The 18,015-nt window shown below is 45.6% G+C and overlaps 1 protein-coding gene across 1 annotated transcript in view; it reads left to right on the plus strand.

The window, feature by feature from the left end:
- The window catches only part of LOC115126292 (kelch domain-containing protein 3-like), a 160,944-nt gene that overhangs the window by 79,960 nt on the left and 62,969 nt on the right, over positions 1–18,015 (plus strand). The window contains exons 8-9 of the mRNA XM_065002725.1: positions 5,456–5,564; positions 11,301–11,374. Coding sequence (XP_064858797.1) covers positions 5,456–5,564; positions 11,301–11,374 — 183 coding nt within the window. The remainder of the gene's footprint in view (positions 1–5,455; positions 5,565–11,300; positions 11,375–18,015) is intronic.

An 18,015-nucleotide genomic window follows, 5' to 3' on the forward strand; every position in this document is an offset into this window, starting at 1 on the left:
ATGGAGCTAGTGTTGGGTTGGTAGGACAGACAGACATGGAGCTAGTGTTGGGTTGGTAGGACAGACAGACATGGAGCTAGTGTTGGGTTGGTAGGACAGACAGACATGGAGCTAGTGTTGGGTTGGTAGGACAGACATGGAGCTAGTGTTGGGTTGGTAGGACAGGCAGGGAGCTAGTGTTGGGTTGGTAGGACAGATAGTGAGCTAGTGTTGGGTTGGTAGGACAGACAGGGAGCTAGTGTTGGGTTGGTAGGACAGACAGGGAGCTAGTGTTGGTTTGGTAGGACAGACAGGGAGCTAGTGTTGTGTTGGTAGGACAGACATGCAGCTAGTGTTGGGTTGGTAGGACAGACAGGGAGCTAGTGTTGGGTTGGTAGGACAGACAGGGAGCTAGTGTTGGGTTGGTAGGACAGACAGGGAGCTAGTGTTGGGTTGGTAGGACAGACAGGGAGCTAGTGTTGGGTTGGTAGGACAGACATGGAGCTGGTGTTGGTTTGGTAGGACAGACAGGGAGCTAGTGTTGGGTTGGTAGGACAGACAGGGAGCTAGTGTTGGGTTGGTAGGACAGACAGTGAGCTAGTGTTGGGTTGGTAGGACAGACAGGGAGCTAGTGTTGGGTTGGTAGGACAGACAGGGAGCTAGTGTTGGGTTGGTAGGACAGACAGGGAGCTAGTGTTGGGTTGGTAGGACAGGCAAGGAGCTAGTGTTGGGTTGGTAGGACAGACAGGGAGCTAGTGTTGGGTTGGTAGGACAGACAGGGAGCTAGTGTTGGGTTGGAAGGACAGACAGGGAGCTAGTGTTGGGTTGGTAGGACAGACAGGGAGCTAGTGTTGGGTTGGTAGGACAGACAGGGAGCTAGTGTTGGGTTGGTAGGACAGACAGGGAGCTAGTGTTGGGTTGGTAGGACAGACAGGGAGCTAGTGTTGGGTTGGTAGGACAGGCAGGGAGCTAGTGTTGGGTTGGTAGGACAGACAGGGAGCTAGTGTTGGGTTGGTAGGACAGACAGGGAGCTAGTGTTGGGTTGGTAGGACAGACATGGAGCTAGTGTTGGGTTGGTAGGACAGACAGGGAGCTGGTGTTGGGTTGGTAGAACAGACATGGAGCTAGTGTTGGGTTGGTAGGACAGACATGGAGCTAGTGTTGGGTTGGTAGGACAGACATGGAGCTAGTGTTGGGTTGGTAGAACAGACAGGGAGCTAGTGTTGGGTTGGTAGGACAGACATGTAGCTAGTGTTGGGTTGGTAGGACAGACATGGAGCTAGTGTTGGGTTGGTAGGACAGACAGGGAGCTAGTGTTGGGTTGGTAGGACAGACAGGGAGCTAGTGTTGGGTTGGTAGGACAGACAGGGAGCTAGTGTTGGGTTGGTAGGACAGGGAGCTAGTGTTGGGTTGGTAGGACAGACAGGGAGCTAGTGTTGGGTTGGTAGGACAGACAGGGAGCTAGTGTTGGGTTGGTAGGACAGGGAGCTAGTGTTGGGTTGGTAGGACAGACAGTGAGCTAGTGTTGGGTTGGTAGGACAGACAGTGAGCTAGTGTTGGGTTGGTAGGACAGACAGGGAGCTAGTGTTGGGTTGGTAGGACAGACAGGGAGCTAGTGTTGGGTTGGTAGGACAGACAGGGAGCTAGTGTTGGTTTGGTAGGACAGACAGGGAGCTAGTGTTGGGTTGGTAGGACAGACAGGGAGCTAGTGTTGGGTTGGTAGGACAGACAGGGAGCTAGTGTTGGGTTGGTAGGACAGACAGGGAGCTAGTGTTGGGTTGGTAGGACAGGGAGCTAGTGTTGGGTTGGTAGGACAGACAGTGAGCTAGTGTTGGGTTGGTAGGACAGACATGGAGCTAGTGTTGGGTTGGTAGGACAGATAGTGAGCTAGTGTTGGGTTGGTAGGACAGACAGGGAGCTAGTGTTGGGTTGGTAGGACAGACAGGGAGCTAGTGTTGGGTTGGGAGGACAGACAGGAGCTAGTGTTGGGTTGGTAGGACAGACATGGAGCTAGTGTTGGGTTGGTAGGACAGACATGGAGCTAGTGTTGGGTTGGTAGGACAGGGAGCTAGTGTTGGGTTGGTAGGACAGACAGGGGGCTAGCGTTGGGTTGGTAGGACAGACAGGGAGCTAGTGTTGGTAGGACAGACAGGGAGCTAGTGTTGGTAGGACAGACAGGGAGCTAGTGTTGGGTTGGTAGGACAGACATGGAGCTAGTGTTGGGTTGGTAGGACAGATAGTGAGCTAGTGTTGGGTTGGTAGGACAGACAGGGAGCTAGTGTTGGGTTGGTAGGACAGACAGGGAGCTAGTGTTGGGTTGGGAGGACAGACAGGGAGCTAGTGTTGGGTTGGTAGGACAGACATGGAGCTAGTGTTGGGTTGGTAGGACAGACATGGAGCTAGTGTTGGGTTGGTAGGACAGGGAGCTAGTGTTGGGTTGGTAGGACAGACAGGGGGCTAGTGTTGGGTTGGTAGGACAGACAGGGAGCTAGTGTTGGTAGGACAGACAGGGAGCTAGTGTTGGTAGGACAGACAGGGAGCTAGTGTTGGGTTGGGAGGACAGACAGGGAGCTAGTGTTGGGTTGGTAGGACAGACAGGGAGCTAATGTTGGGTTGGTAGGACAGACATGGAGCTAGTGTTGGGTTGGTAGGACAGACAGGGAGCTAGTGTTGGGTTGGTAGGACAGACATGGAGCTAGTGTTGGGTTGGTAGGACAGGCAGGGAGCTAGTTTTGGGTTGGTAGGACAGGCAGGGAGCTAGTGTTGGGTTGGTAGGACAGACAGGGAGCTAGTGTTGGGTTGGTAGGACAGACAGGGAGCTAGTGTTGGGTTGGTAGGACAGGCATGGAGCTAGTGTTGGGTTGGTAGGACAGACAGGGAGCTAGTGTTGGGTTGGTAGGACAGACAGGGAGCTAGTGTTGGGTTGGTAGGACAGACAGGGAGCTAGTGTTGGGTTGGTAGGACAGGGAGCTAGTGTTGGGTTGGTAGGACAGGGAGCTAGTGTTGGGTTGGTAGGACAGACATGGAGCTAGTGTTGGGTTGGTAGGACAGGCAGGGAGCTAGTGTTGGGTTGGTAGGACAGGCAGGGAGCTAGTGTTGGTTTGACAGGACAGGAATGGAGCTGGTGTTGGTAGGACAGGACAGGGATGGAGCTGGTGTTGGTTTGGTAGGACAGGACAGGGATGGAGCTGGTGTTGGTTTGACAGGGATGGAGCTGGTGTTGGTTTGACAGGACAGGGATGGAGCTGGTGTTAGTTTGACAGGACAGGACAGGGATGGAGCTGGTGTTAGTTTGACAGGACAGGACAGGGATGGAGCTGGTGTTAGTTTGACAGGACAGGTGTTTCACTGCACTGACCCTTTCTACTCTTTTGACTCATCACTGCTGCTACTGTTTATTATCTATCCTGATTTCACTTTATTCTTACCTATATGTCCACATTGTATTGCCTTGTTCCCCTGCACATCGACTTGGCAGTAGTACCCTGTGTCCTATTTATTGTTACTGATTGTGTATTTATCTCCTTGTGTTATTATCTCTGCATTATTGGGAATGGCCCGTAAGAGAGCAATTCGCTGTTAGTCTACACCTGTTGTTTACGAAGCATGTGACAATTTTTTTGGGGGGGAATTGGATATGACAAAGCCATCTGCAGTTCTAAATCTGTCCACTAGACAGCAGTATAACCTGTTCCATCCACGTTCTGTTGTCTGTCTGTCTATGTAATGGCCTGAACACCATGTTGCCGTAGTTATTGAAGCTAGCCAGTCTAAGTGGATGTCCATGGTGCTGTCTTATTAGGGATGATTGAACACATGGACATTCAGCAGTCACTCTCCTGGCAGCCACGCTCTCTCTAACCTTCTCCCTGTCTCTCTCTCTCCCTCCATGTCTCTCTGCCTCTCTCTGTCTCTGTCTTTCTTTCTTTCTCTCTTTCTCTCTTTCTCTCTGACCTCTTTCTGTCTCTCCCTGTCTCTCTGTCAATTCAATTTCAATTTAAGGGGCTGCATGGGAAACATATGTTTACATTGCCAAAACAAGTGTCTCTCTCTCTCTACCTGACCTTATCCAGAGTAGCATTGTAGCTACAGTGGGGCAAAAAAAGTATTTAGTCAGCTACCACTTGTACAAGTTCTCCCTCTTAAAAAGACGAGAGAGGCCTGTAATTTTCATCATAGGTACACTTCAACTATGACAGACAAAATTAGAAAAAAAATCCAGAAAATCACATTTTAGGATTTTTAATGAATTTATTTGTAAATTATGATGGAAAATAAGTATTTGGTCAATAACAAAAGTTTATCTCAATACTTTGTTATATACCCTTTGTTGGCAATGACAGAGGTCAAACGTTTTCTGTAAGTCTTCACAAGGTTTTCACACACTGTTGCTGGTAGTTTGGCCCATTCCTCCATGCAGATCTCCTCTATAGCAGTGATGTTTTGGGGCTGTTGCTGGGCAACACGGACTTTCAACTCCCTCCAAAGATTTTCTATGGGGTTGAGATCTGGAGACTGGCTAGGCCACTCCAGGACCTTGAAATGCTTCTTACGAAGCCACTCCTTCGTTGCCCGGGCGGTGTGTTTGGGATCATTGTCATGCTGAAAGACCCAGCCACGTTTCATCTTCAATGCCCTTGCTGATGGTAGGCTTTGTTACTTTGGTCCCAGCTCTCTGCAGGTCATTCACTAGGTCCCCCCGTGTGGTTCTGGGATTTTTGCTCACCGTTCTTGTGATCATTTTGAACCCACGGGGTGAGATCTTGCGTGGAGCCCCAGATCGAGGGAGATTATCAGTGGTCTTGCATGTCTTCCATTTCCTAATAATTGCTCCCACAGTTGTTTTCTTCAAACCAAGCTGCTTACCTATTGCAGATTCAGTCTTCCCAGCCTGGTGCAGGTCTACAATTTTGTTTCTGGTGTCCTTTGACAGCTCTTTGGTCTTGGCCATAGTAGAGTTTGGAGTGTGACTGTTTGAGGTTGTGGACAGGTGTCTTTTATACTAATAACAAGTTCAAACAGGTGCCATTAATACAGGTAATGAGTGGAGGACAGAGGAGCCTCTTAAAGAAGAAGTTACAGGTCTGTGAGAGCCAGAAATCTTGCTTGTTTGTAGGTGACCAAATACTTATTTTCCACCATAATTTGTAAATATATATATATATTTTTTTAAATCATTTTCTGGATTTTTTGTTTCTCATTTTGTCTGTCATAGTTGAAGTGTACCTATGATGAAAATTACATCTCTCATCTTTTTAAGTGGGAGAACTTGGTGGCTGACTAAATACTTCTTTGCCCCACTGTATATATACATTTACATAGGATATAGCTGTTTCATTCAGACCCACCTCCCACTGAAATGGCATGGTGTAGTGGCTATACAAGGTTTTACTATACATGCCTACACGTGATTGTGTATGTTTGTCTGAGTGTTTAAATGTATTTGTTTGTGTGTGCGTGAACACATGTCCTCCAGAGACGTTTTCGTGGAAGAAGGTAGAGCCGCAGGGTAAAGGTCCGTGCCCCAGGAGGAGACAGTGCTGTTGCATGGTGGGAGATCGGATCATCCTGTTTGGAGGAACCAGGTAAGAGGGTGTAGTGTTGAGTACACATCGTAGTAGTAGTAGTTAGTAGTAGTGTTGAGTACACGTAGTAGTAGTAGTTAGTAGTAGTGTTGAGTACACATTGTAGTAGTAGTAGTTAGTAGTAGTGTTTAGGACACGTAGTAGTAGTGTTTAGGACACATAGTAGTAGTGTTTAGGACACGTAGTAGTAGTGTTTAGGACACATAGTAGTAGTGTTTAGGACACATAGTGTTTAGGACATGTAGTAGTAGTGTTTAGGACATGTAGTAGTAGTGTTTAGGACATGTAGTAGTAGTGTTTAGGACACGTAGTAGTAGTGTTTAGGACACGTAGTAGTAGTGTTTAGGACATGTAGTAGTAGTGTTTAGGACATGTAGTAGTAGTGTTTAGGACACGTAGTAGTAGTGTTTAGGACACGTAGTAGTAGTGTTTAGGACACAGTGTTTAGGACATGTAGTAGTAGTGTTTAGGACATGTAGTAGTAGTGTTTAGGACACGTATTAGTAGTGTTTAGGACACGTAGTAGTAGTGTTTAGGACACGTAGTAGTAGTGTTTAGGGCATGTAGTGTTTAGGACATGTAGTAGTAGTGTTTAGGGCATGTAGTGTTTAGGACATGTAGTAGTAGTGTTTAGGACATGTAGTAGTAGTGTTTAGGACATGTAGTAGTAGTGTTTAGGACATGTAGTAGTAGTGTTTAGGACACGTAGTAGTAGTGTTTAGGACACGTAGTAGTAGTGTTTAGTACACGTAGTAGTAGTGTTTAGGACATGTAGTGTTTAGGACATGTAGTAGTAGTGTTTAGGACACAGTGTTTAGGACATGTAGTAGTAGTGTTTAGGACACGTAGTAGTAGTGTTTAGGACACGTAGTAGTAGTGTTTAGTACATGTAGTAGTAGTGTTTAGGGCATGTAGTGTTTAGGACATGTAGTAGTAGTGTTTGGGACACGTAGTGTTTAGGACATGTAGTAGTAGTGTTTAGGACATGTAGTAGTAGTGTTTAGGACATGTAGTAGTAGTGTTTAGGACATGTAGTAGTAGTGTTTAGGACATGTAGTAGTAGTGTTTAGGACACGTAGTGTTTAGGACACGTAGTAGTAGTGTTTAGGACATGTAGTAGTAGTGTTTAGGACACGTAGTAGTAGTGTTTAGGGCATGTAGTAGTAGTGTTTAGGACACGTAGTGTTTAGGACATGTAGTAGTAGTGTTTAGGGCATGTACTGTTTAGTACACTTAGTAGTAGAAATAGTAGTAGTGTTTAGGACACATAGTGTTTAGTACACTTAGTAGTAGAAGTAGTAGTAGTGTTTAGGACATGTAGTGTTTAGGACATGTAGTATTTAGGACATGTAGTAGTCGTGTTTAGGGCATGTAGTGTTTAGTACACTTAGTAGTAGAAATAGTAGTAGTGTTTAGGACACGTAGTAGTAGTGTTTAGGACACATAGTGTTTAGTACACTTAGTAGTAGTGTTTAGGGCATGTACTGTTTAGTACACTTAGTAGTAGAAATAGTAGTAGTGTTTAGGACATGTAGTAGTAGTGTTTAGTACACTTAGTAGTAGAAGTAGTAGTAGTGTTTAGGACAGGTAGTAGTAGTGTTTAGTACACTTAGTAGTAGAAGTAGTAGTAGTGTTTAGGACGCATAGTAGTAGTGTTTAGTACACTTAGTAGTAGAAGTAGTAGTAGTGTTTAGGACAGGTAGTAGTAGTGTTTAGTACACTTAGTAGTAGAAGTAGTAGTAGTGTTTAGGACACATAGTAGTAGTGTTTAGTACACTTAGTAGTAGAAGTAGTAGTAGTGTTTAGGACAGGTAGTAGTAGTGTTTAGTACACTTAGTAGTAGAAGTAGTAGTAGTGTTTAGGACACATAGTAGTAGTGTTTAGGACACTTAGTAATAGAAGTAGTAGTAGTGTTTAGGACAGGTAGTTGTAGTGTTTAGGACACGTAGTAGTAGTGTTTAGGACACGTAGTAGTAGTGTTTAGGACACATAGTAGTAGTGTTTAGGACACGTAGTAGTAGTGTTTAGGACACGTAGTAGTAGTGTTTAGGACACATAGTGTTTAGGACATGTAGTAGTAGTGTTTAGGACACATAGTGTTTAGGACACGTAGTAGTAGTAGTGTTTAGGACACGTAGTAGTAGTGTTTAGGACACATAGTAGTAGTGTTTAGGGCACATAGTAGTAGTGTTTAGTACACGTAGTAGTAGTGTTTAGGACACGTAGTAGTAGTGTTTAGGACACATAGTGTTTAGGACATGTAGTAGTAGTGTTTAGGACACATAGTGTTTAGGACACGTAGTAGTAGTAGTGTTTAGGACACGTAGTAGTAGTGTTTAGGACACATAGTAGTAGTGTTTAGGGCACATAGTAGTAGTGTTTAGTACACTTAGTAGTAGAAGTAGTAGTAGTGTTTAGGACACATAGTAGTAGTGTTTAGTACACTTAGTAGTAGAAGTAGTAGTAGTGTTTAGGACACGTAGTAGTAGTGTTTAGTACACTTAGTAGTAGAAGTAGTAGTAGTGTTTAGGACACGTAGTAGTAGTGTTTAGGACACATAGTAGTAGTGTTTAGGACACGTAGTAGTAGTGTTTAGGACACGTAGTAGTAGTGTTTAGGACACGTAGTAGTAGTGTTTAGTACACTTAGTAGTAGTGTTTAGGACACGTAGTAGTAGTAGTGTTTAGGACACGTAGTAGTAGTGTTTATTACACTTAGTAGTAGTGTTTAGTACACTTAGTAGTAGTGTTTAGGACACGTAGTAGTAGTGTTTAGTACACTTAGTAGTAGAAGTAGTAGTAGTGTTTAGGACACATCGTATTAATGTTTAGGACACGTAGTAGTAGTGTTTAGGACATGTAGTAGTAGTGTTTAGGACACGTAGTAGTAGTGTTTAGGACACGTAGTAGTAGTGTTTAGGACACGTAGTAGTAGTGTTTAGGACACGTAGTAGTAGTGTTTAGGACACGTAGTAGTAGTGTTTAGGACACATCGTATTAGTGTTTAGGACACAAAGTAGTAGTGTTTAGTACACTTAGTAGTAGTAGTAGTGTTTAGTACACTTAGTAGTAGAAGTAGTAGTAGTGTTTAGTACATGTAGTGTTTAGTACACATAGTATTAGTAGTAGTGTTTAGTACGCATGTTATTAGTAGTAGTAGAAGTAGTAGTAGTTTTTAGTACACCTAGTAGTTGTATTGAGTACACTTAGTATTAGTAGTAGCGTTTAGTACACTTAGTATTAGTAGTAGTGTTTAGTACACTTAGTGTTAGTAGTAGTGTTTAGTACACTTAGTAGTAGTAGTAGTGTTTAGTACACTTAGTAGTAGTAGTAGTGTTTAGTACACTTAGTAGTAGTAGTGTTTAGTACACTTAGTGGTAGAAGTAGTAGTAGTGTTTAGTAGTAGTAGTAGTGTTTAGTACACTTAGTAGTAGTAGTAGTGATTAGTACACTTGGTGGTAGTAGTGTTTAGTACACATAGTATTAGGAGTAGTGTTTAGTACACTTAGTAGTAGTAGTGTTTAGTAAACTTGATAGTAGTAGTAGTGTTTAGTAAACTTGGTAGTAGTAGTAGTGTTTAGTAAACTTGGTAGTAGTAGTGTTTAGTAAACTTGATAGTAGTAGTAGTGTTTAGTAAACTTGATAGTAGTAGTGTTTAGTATGATAGTCATTTAGTTCAGTTATCTTTGTTGGCCATCTTGAAGCATATGGGGACAGCAGACTGGGATAGGGAGAGATTGAATATGTCCGTAAACACATCAGACAGCTGGTCTGAGCATACTCTGATGGCGCGGCTAGAGATGCCGTCTGGGCCAGCAGCCTCGCGATGTACCCGTTTAAATGTCTTACTCACGTCGGCCACGGAGATGGAGAGCCCACGGTCCTTGGTAGTGGGCTGCGTCGGTGGCACTGCCTTAAAGCGGACAAAGAAGGTGTTTAGTTTGTCTGGACGTCGGCTGATTGTCTGTAGTCTCCGCCACATCTCGTGTCTAAGCCGTTGAATTGTGACTCCACTTTGACCCTATACTGACATGTCGCGTGTTTGATTGCCTTGCGGAGGGAATAACTACACTGTTTTGTATTCGCCCATATTCTCGGTCATCTATCCATGGTTAAATGAGGTAGTTCGCGCTTTCAGCTTTGCACGAATGCCGCCATCTATCCACAGTTTTTGGTTCGGATAGGTTTAATAGTAAAACTAGGTACAGCATCTCCTATGCACTTCCTTATAAACTCACTCACCGAATCAGCATATAAATCTATATTGTAAAACTAGGTACAGCATCTCCTATGCACTTCCTTATAAACTCACTCACCGAATCAGCATATAAATCTATATTGTAAAACTAGGTACAGCATCTCCTATGCACTTCCTTATAAACTCACTCACCGAATCAGCATATAAATCTATATTGTTCTCTGAGGCTGACCGGAACATGTCCCAGTCCGCGTGATCAAAATTATCTTGCAATGTGGATTCCAAATGGTCAGACCAGCGTTGAATGGTTCTAGTCACTGGTACATCCTGTTTGAGTTTCTGCCTATAGGAGGGGAGAAGCAAAATGGAGTTGTGGTCAGATTTGCCGAACAGAGGGCGGGGTCTTGTATGCATCAAGGAAGTTCAAGAAGTTCAATGCATCAAGGAAGAGTAAATGTCCTTAAGGTCCCAGCCTCAAGGGCTCCATGTCTGGGGCAGCAGTGTGAGAGCCAGCCCATGTCCAGCACAGGGGTGTAACTAACATGTTGTCTCCTTTCCACAGCCCATGTCCAGAACAGGGGTGTAACTAACATGTTGTCTCCTTTCCACAGCCCATGTCCAGAACAGGGGTGTAACTAACATGTTGTCTCCTTTCCACAGCCCATGTCCAGAACAGCAGGGTAACTAACATGTTGTCTCCTTTCCACAGCCCATGTCCAGAACAGCAGGGTAACTAACATGTTGTCTCCTTTCCACAGCCCATGTCCAGAACAGGGGTATAACTAACATGTTGTCTCCTCTCTACAGCCCATGTCCAGAACAGGGTGTAACTAACATGTTGTCTCCTTTCCACAGCCCATGTCCAGAACAGGGTGTAACTAACATGTTGTCTCCTTTCCACAGCCCATGTCCAGAACAGGGTGTAACTAACATGTTGTCTCCTTTCCACAGCCCATGTCCAGAACAGCAGGGTAACTAACATGTTGTCTCCTTTCCACAGCCCATGTCCAGAACAGCAGGGTAACTAACATGTTGTCTCCTTTCCACAGCCCATGTCCAGAACAGGGGTATAACTAACATGTTGTCTCCTCTCTACAGCCCATGTCCAGAACAGGGGTGTAACTAACATGTTGTCTCCTTTCCACAGCCCATGTCCAGAACAGGGGTGTAACTAACATGTTGTCTCCTTTCCACAGCCCATGTCCAGAACAGGGGTGTAACTAACATGTTGTCTCCTTTCCACAGCCCATGTCCAGAACAGCAGGGTAACTAACATGTTGTCTCCTTTCCACAGCCCATGTCCAGAACAGCAGGGTAACTAACATGTTGTCTCCTTTCCACAGCCCATGTCCAGAACAGGGGTATAACTAACATGTTGTCTCCTCTCTACAGCCCATGTCCAGAACAGGGGTGTAACTAACATGTTGTCTCCTTTCCACAGCCCATGTCCAGAACAGGGGTGTAACTAACATGTTGTCTCCTTTCCACAGCCCATGTCCAGAACAGCAGGGTAACTAACATGTTGTCTCCTTTCCACAGCCCATGTCCAGAACAGGGGATGGGAGATGAGTTTAACCTCATGGATCATTCTGACCTCTACATACTAGACTTCAGTAAGTATCCCCTCTCGTTCTCACACTCATTCTCTCTCTTTCAATTCAAAGGTCTTTATTGGCATGAAGAACATATGTTTACATTGCCAAAGGAAGTGAACTACAGTGCCTTGCGGAAGTATTCGGCCCCCTTGAACTTTGCGACCTTTTGCCACATTTCAGGCTTCAAACATAAAGATATAAAACTGTATTTTTTTGTGAAGAATCAACAACAAGTGGGACACAATCATGAAGTGGAACGACATTTATTGGATATTTCAAACTTTTTTAACAAATCAAAAACTGAAAAATTGGGCGTGTAGTTTTAAACAAAAGGTCGCAAAGTTCAAGGGGCCGAATACTTTCGCAAGGCACTGTAGATAATAAACAAAAGTCAAATAAACAATGAATGAATGAGTGAATGACCTGGTCATAGTAAACACCTACAGTCAGAAAGTGTTTATAGACTTATTTTGTTACAGCCTGAATTCAAAATGGATTAAATAGATTTTTTTTCTCACCCATCTACACGCAATAACCCGTAATTTCTAATTATTCAAGCTCTGTCAAATTGGTTGTTGATCATCGCTAGACAGACATTTCCAAGTCTTGCGATAGATTTTCAAGACGATTTAAATCAAAACTGTAACTAGGCCACTCAGGAACATTCAATGGCGTCTTGGTAAGCAACTCCAGTGTATATTTGGCCGTGTTTTATTGGTTATTGTCCTGCTGAAAGGTGAATTTGTCTCCCTGTGTCTGGTGGAAAGCAGACTGAAACAGGTTTTTCTCTCAAATTTGGCCTGTGCCTCGCTCTATTACGTTTATTTTCATCCTAAAAAAATCTCCTAGTCCTTGCCAATGAATTTTATTTTATTTTTAACTTAACCTTTATTTAACTAGGCAAGTCAGTTAAGAACAATGATGGCCTACCAAAAGGCCTCCTGTGGGGTTGGGGGCTGGGATAAAAAATATAGGACAAAACACATCACGACAAGAAAATGAATGAAAAGCATACCCATAACATGATTCAGCCATGCTTGAAAATATGAAGTGGTACTCAGTGGTGCCTTTCAAATCCAATTTTATTTGTTACATACGCAGAATACAACAGGGGTAGACCTTACAGTGAAATGCTTACTTCAAAGCCCTTAACCAACAATGCAGTATTAAGAAAATAAGAATAACAAATAATCAAATAGCAGCCGTAAATAACAATAGAGGCTATATACAGGGGGTACCGGTACAGAGTCAATATGGAGGCTATATACAGGGGGTACCAGTACAGAGTCAATGTGGAGGCTATATACAGGGGGTACCAGTACAGAGTCAATGTGGAGGCTATATACAGGGGGTACCGGTACAGAGTCAATGTGGAGGCTATATACAGGGTATTACGGTACAGAGTCAATGTGGAGGCTATATACAGGGGGTACCGGTACAGAGTCAATGTGGAGGCTATATACAGGGGGGTACCAGTACAGAGTCAATGTGGAGGCTATATACAGGGGGTACCAGTACAGAGTCAATGTGGAGGCTATATACAGGGAGTACCAGTACAGAGTCAATGCGGAGGCTATATACAGGGGGTACCGGTACAGAGTCAATGTGGAGGCTATATACAGGGGTACCGGTACAGAGTCAATGTGGAGGCTATATACAGGGGTACCAGTACAGAGTCAATGTGGAGGCTATATACAGGGGGTACCAGTACAGAGTCAATGTGGAGGCTATATACAGGGGTACCAGTACAGAGTCAATGTGGAGGCTATATACAGGGGTACCGGTACAGAGTCAATGTGGAGGCTATATACAGGGGGTACCAGTACAGAGTCAATGTGGAGGCTATATACAGGGGGTACCGGTACAGAGTCAATGTGGAGGCTATATACAGGGGTACCAGTACAGAGTCAATGTGGAGGCTATATACAGGGGTACCGGTACAGAGTCAATGTGGAGGCTATATACAGGGGTACCGGTACAGAGTAAATGTGGAGGCTATATACAGGGGTACCAGTACAGAGTCAATGTGGAGGCTATATACAGGGGGCACCGGTACAGAGTCAATGTGGAGGCTATATACAGGGGTACCGGTACAGAGTCAATGTGGAGGCTATATACAGGGGTACCGGTACAGAGTCAATGTGGAGGCTATATACAGGGGTACCGGTACAGAGTCAATGTGGAGGCTATATACAGGGGGTACCGGTACAGAGTCAATGTGGAGGCTATATACAGGGGGTACCGGTACAGAGTCATTGTGGAGGCTATATACAGGGGGTACCGGTACAGAGTCAATGTGGAGGCTATATACAGGGGTACCGGTACAGAGTCAATGTGGAGGCTATATACAGGGGGTACCGGTACTGAGTCAATGTGGAGGCTATATACAGGGGTACCAGTACAGAGTCAATGTGGAGGCTATATACAGGGGTACCGGTACAGAGTCAATGTGGAGGCTATATACAGGGTACCGGTACAGAGTCAATGTGGAGGCTATATACAGGGGTACCGGTACAGAGTCAATGTGGAGGCTATATACAGGGGGTACCGGTACAGAGTCAATGTGGAGGCTATATACAGGGGTACCCGTACAGAGTCATTGTGGAGGCTATATACAGGGGGTACCGGTACAGAGTCAATGTGGAGGCTATATACAGGGGGTACCGGTACAGAGTCAATGTGGAGGCTATATACAGGGGGGTACCGGTACTGAGTCAATGTGGAGGCTATATACAGGGGTACCAGTACAGAGTCAATGTGGAGGCTATATACAGGGGTACCGGTACAGAGTCAATGTGGAGGCTATATACAGGGGGGTACCGGTACAGAGTCAATGTGGAGGCTATATACAGGGGTACCGGTACAGAGTCAATGTGGAGGCTATATACAGGGGTCAGCGGTACAGAGTCAATGTGGAGGCTATATACAGGGGTACCGGTACAGAGTCAATGTGGAGGCTATATACAGGGGGTACCGGTACAGAGTCAATGTGGAGGCTATATACAGGGTACCGGTACAGAGTCAATGTGGAGGCTATATACAGGGGTACCGGTACAGAGTCAATGTGGAGGCTATATACAGGGGCACCGGTACAGAGTCAATGTGGAGGCTATATACAGGGGTACCGGTACAGAGTCAATGTGGAGGCTATATACAGGGGTACCGGTACAGAGTCAATGTGGAGGCTATATACAGGGGTACCAGTACAGAGTCAATGTGGAGGCTATATACAGGGGGTACCGGTACACAGTCAATGAGGAGGCTATATACAGGGGTACCGGTACAGAGTCAATGTGGAGGCTATATACAGGGGGTACCGGTACAGAGTCAATGTGGAGGCTATATACAGGGGCACCGGTACAGAGTCAATGTGGAGGCTATATACAGGGGTACCGGTACAGAGTCAATGTGGAGGCTATATACAGGGGTACCGGTACAGAGTCAATGTGGAGGCTATATACAGGGGTACCAGTACAGAGTCAATGTGGAGGCTATATACAGGGGTACCGGTACACAGTCAATGAGGAGGCTATATACAGGGGTACCAGTACAGAGTCAATGTGGAGGCTATATACAGGGGGTACCGGTACACAGTCAATGTGGAGGCTATATACAGGGGGTACCGGTACAGAGTCAATGTGGAGGCTATATACAGGGGGTACCGGTACAGAGTCAATGTGGAGGCTATATATAGGGGGTACCAGTACAGAGTCAATGTGGAGGCTATATACAGGGGGTACCGGTACACAGTCAATGTGGAGGCTATATACAGGGGGTACCGGTACAGAGTCAATGTGGAGGCTATATATAGGTGGTACCAGTACAGAGTCAATGTGGAGGCTATATACAGGGGGTACCGGTACAGAGTCAATGTGGAGGCTATATACAGGGGGTACCGGTACAGAGTCAATATGGAGGCTATATACAGGGGGTACCGGTACAGAGTCAATGTGGAGGCTATATACAGGGGTACCGGTACAGAGTCAATGTGGAGGCTATATACAGGGGGTACCGGTACAGAGTCAATGTGGAGGCTATATATAGGGGTACCAGTACAGAGTCAATGTGGAGGCTATATACAGGGGTACCGGTACACAGTCAATGTGGAGGCTATATACAGGGGTACCGGTACAGAGTCAATGTGGAGGCTATATATAGGTGGTACCAGTACAGAGTCAATGTGGAGGCTATATACAGGGGTACCGGTACACAGTCAATGTGGAGGCTATATACAGGGGTACCGGTACAGAGTCAATGTGGAGGCTATATATAGGGGTACCAGTACAGAGTCAATGTGGAGGCTATATACAGGGGTACCGGTACAGAGTCAATGTGGAGGCTATATACAGGGGGTACCAGTACAGAGTCAATGTGGAGGCTATATACAGGGGGTACCGGTACAGAGTCAATGTGGAGGCTATATACAGGGGCACCGGTACAGAGTCAATGTGGAGGCTATATACAGGGGTACCGGTACAGAGTCAATGTGGAGGCTATATACAGGGGTACCAGTACAGAGTCAATGTGGAGGCTATATACAGGGGGTACCGGTACACAGTCAATGAGGAGGCTATATACAGGGGTACCAGTACAGAGTCAATGTGGAGGCTATATACAGGGGGTACCGGTACACAGTCAATGTGGAGGCTATATACAGGGGTACCGGTACAGAGTCAATGTGGAGGCTATATACAGGGGGTACCGGTACAGAGTCAATGTGGAGGCTATATATAGGGGTACCAGTACAGAGTCAATGTGGAGGCTATATACAGGGGGGTACCGGTACACAGTCAATGTGGAGGCTATATACAGGGGGTACCGGTACAGAGTCAATGTGGAGGCTATATATAGGTGGTACCAGTACAGAGTCAATGTGGAGGCTATATACAGGGGGTACCGGTACAGAGTCAATGTGGAGGCTATATACAGGGGGTACCGGTACAGAGTCAATATGGAGGCTATATACAGGGGGTACCGGTACAGAGTCAATGTGGAGGCTATATACAGGGGGTACCGGTACAGAGTCAATGTGGAGGCTATATACAGGGGGTACCGGTACAGAGTCAATGTGGAGGCTATATATAGGGGGTACCTGTACAGAGTCAATGTGGAGGCTATATACAGGGGGTACCGGTACACAGTCAATGTGGAGGCTATATACAGGGGGTACCGGTACAGAGTCAATGTGGAGGCTATATATAGGTGGTACCAGTACAGAGTCAATGTGGAGGCTATATACAGGGGTACCGGTACACAGTCAATGTGGAGGCTATATACAGGGGGTACCGGTACAGAGTCAATGTGGAGGCTATATATAGGGGTACCAGTACAGAGTCAATGTGGAGGCTATATACAGGGGGTACCGGTACAGAGTCAATGTGGAGGCTATATACAGGGGTACCAGTACAGAGTCAATGTGGAGGCTATATACAGGGGGTACCGGTACAGAGTCAATGTGGAGGCTATATACAGGGGCACCGGTACAGAGTCAATGTGGAGGCTATATACAGGGGTACCGGTACAGAGTCAATGTGGAGGCTATATACAGGGGTACCGGTACAGAGTCAATGTGGAGGCTATATATAGGGGTACCAGTACAGAGTCAATGTGGAGGCTATATACAGGGGTACCGGTACACAGTCAATGTGGAGGCTATATACAGGGGTACCGGTACAGAGTCAATGTGGAGGCTATATATAGGTGGTACCAGTACAGAGTCAATGTGGAGGCTATATACAGGGGTACCGGTACAGAGTCAATGTGGAGGCTATATACAGGGGTACCGGTACAGAGTCAATATGGAGGCTATATACAGGGGTACCGGTACAGAGCCAATGTGGAGGCTATATACAGGGGGTACCGGTACAGAGTCAATGTGGAGGCTATATACAGGGGGTACCGGTACAGAGTCAATGTGGAGGCTATATATAGGGGTACCAGTACAGAGTCAATGTGGAGGCTATATACAGGGGGTACCGGTACACAGTCAATGTGGAGGCTATATACAGGGGGTACCGGTACAGAGTCAATGTGGAGGCTATATATAGGTGGTACCAGTACAGAGTCAATGTGGAGGCTATATACAGGGGGTACCGGTACACAGTCAATGTGGAGGCTATATACAGGGTACCGGTACAGAGTCAATGTGGAGGCTATATATAGGGGTACCAGTACAGAGTCAATGTGGAGGCTATATACAGGGGTACCGGTACAGAGTCAATGTGGAGGCTATATACAGGGGTACCAGTACCGAGTCAATGTGGAGGCTATATACAGGGGTACCGGTACAGAGTCAATGTGGAGGCTATATACAGGGGTACCGGTACAGAGTCAATGTGGAGGCTATATACAGGGGGTACCGGTACAGAGTCAATGTGGAGGCTATATACAGGGGTACCAGTACAGAGTCAATGTGGAGGCTATATACAGGGGTACCGGTACACAGTCAATGAGGAGGCTATATACAGGGGTACCAGTACAGAGTCAATGTGGAGGCTATATACAGGGGTACCGGTACACAGTCAATGTGGAGGCTATATACAGGGGTACCGGTACAGAGTCAATGTGGAGGCTATATACAGGGGTACCGGTACAGAGTCAATGTGGAGGCTATATATAGGGGTACCAGTACAGAGTCAATGTGGAGGCTATATACAGGG

Source organism: Oncorhynchus nerka, linkage group LG16 (genome assembly GCF_034236695.1).
Source record: "Oncorhynchus nerka isolate Pitt River linkage group LG16, Oner_Uvic_2.0, whole genome shotgun sequence".
Lineage (NCBI taxonomy): Eukaryota > Metazoa > Chordata > Actinopteri > Salmoniformes > Salmonidae > Oncorhynchus > Oncorhynchus nerka.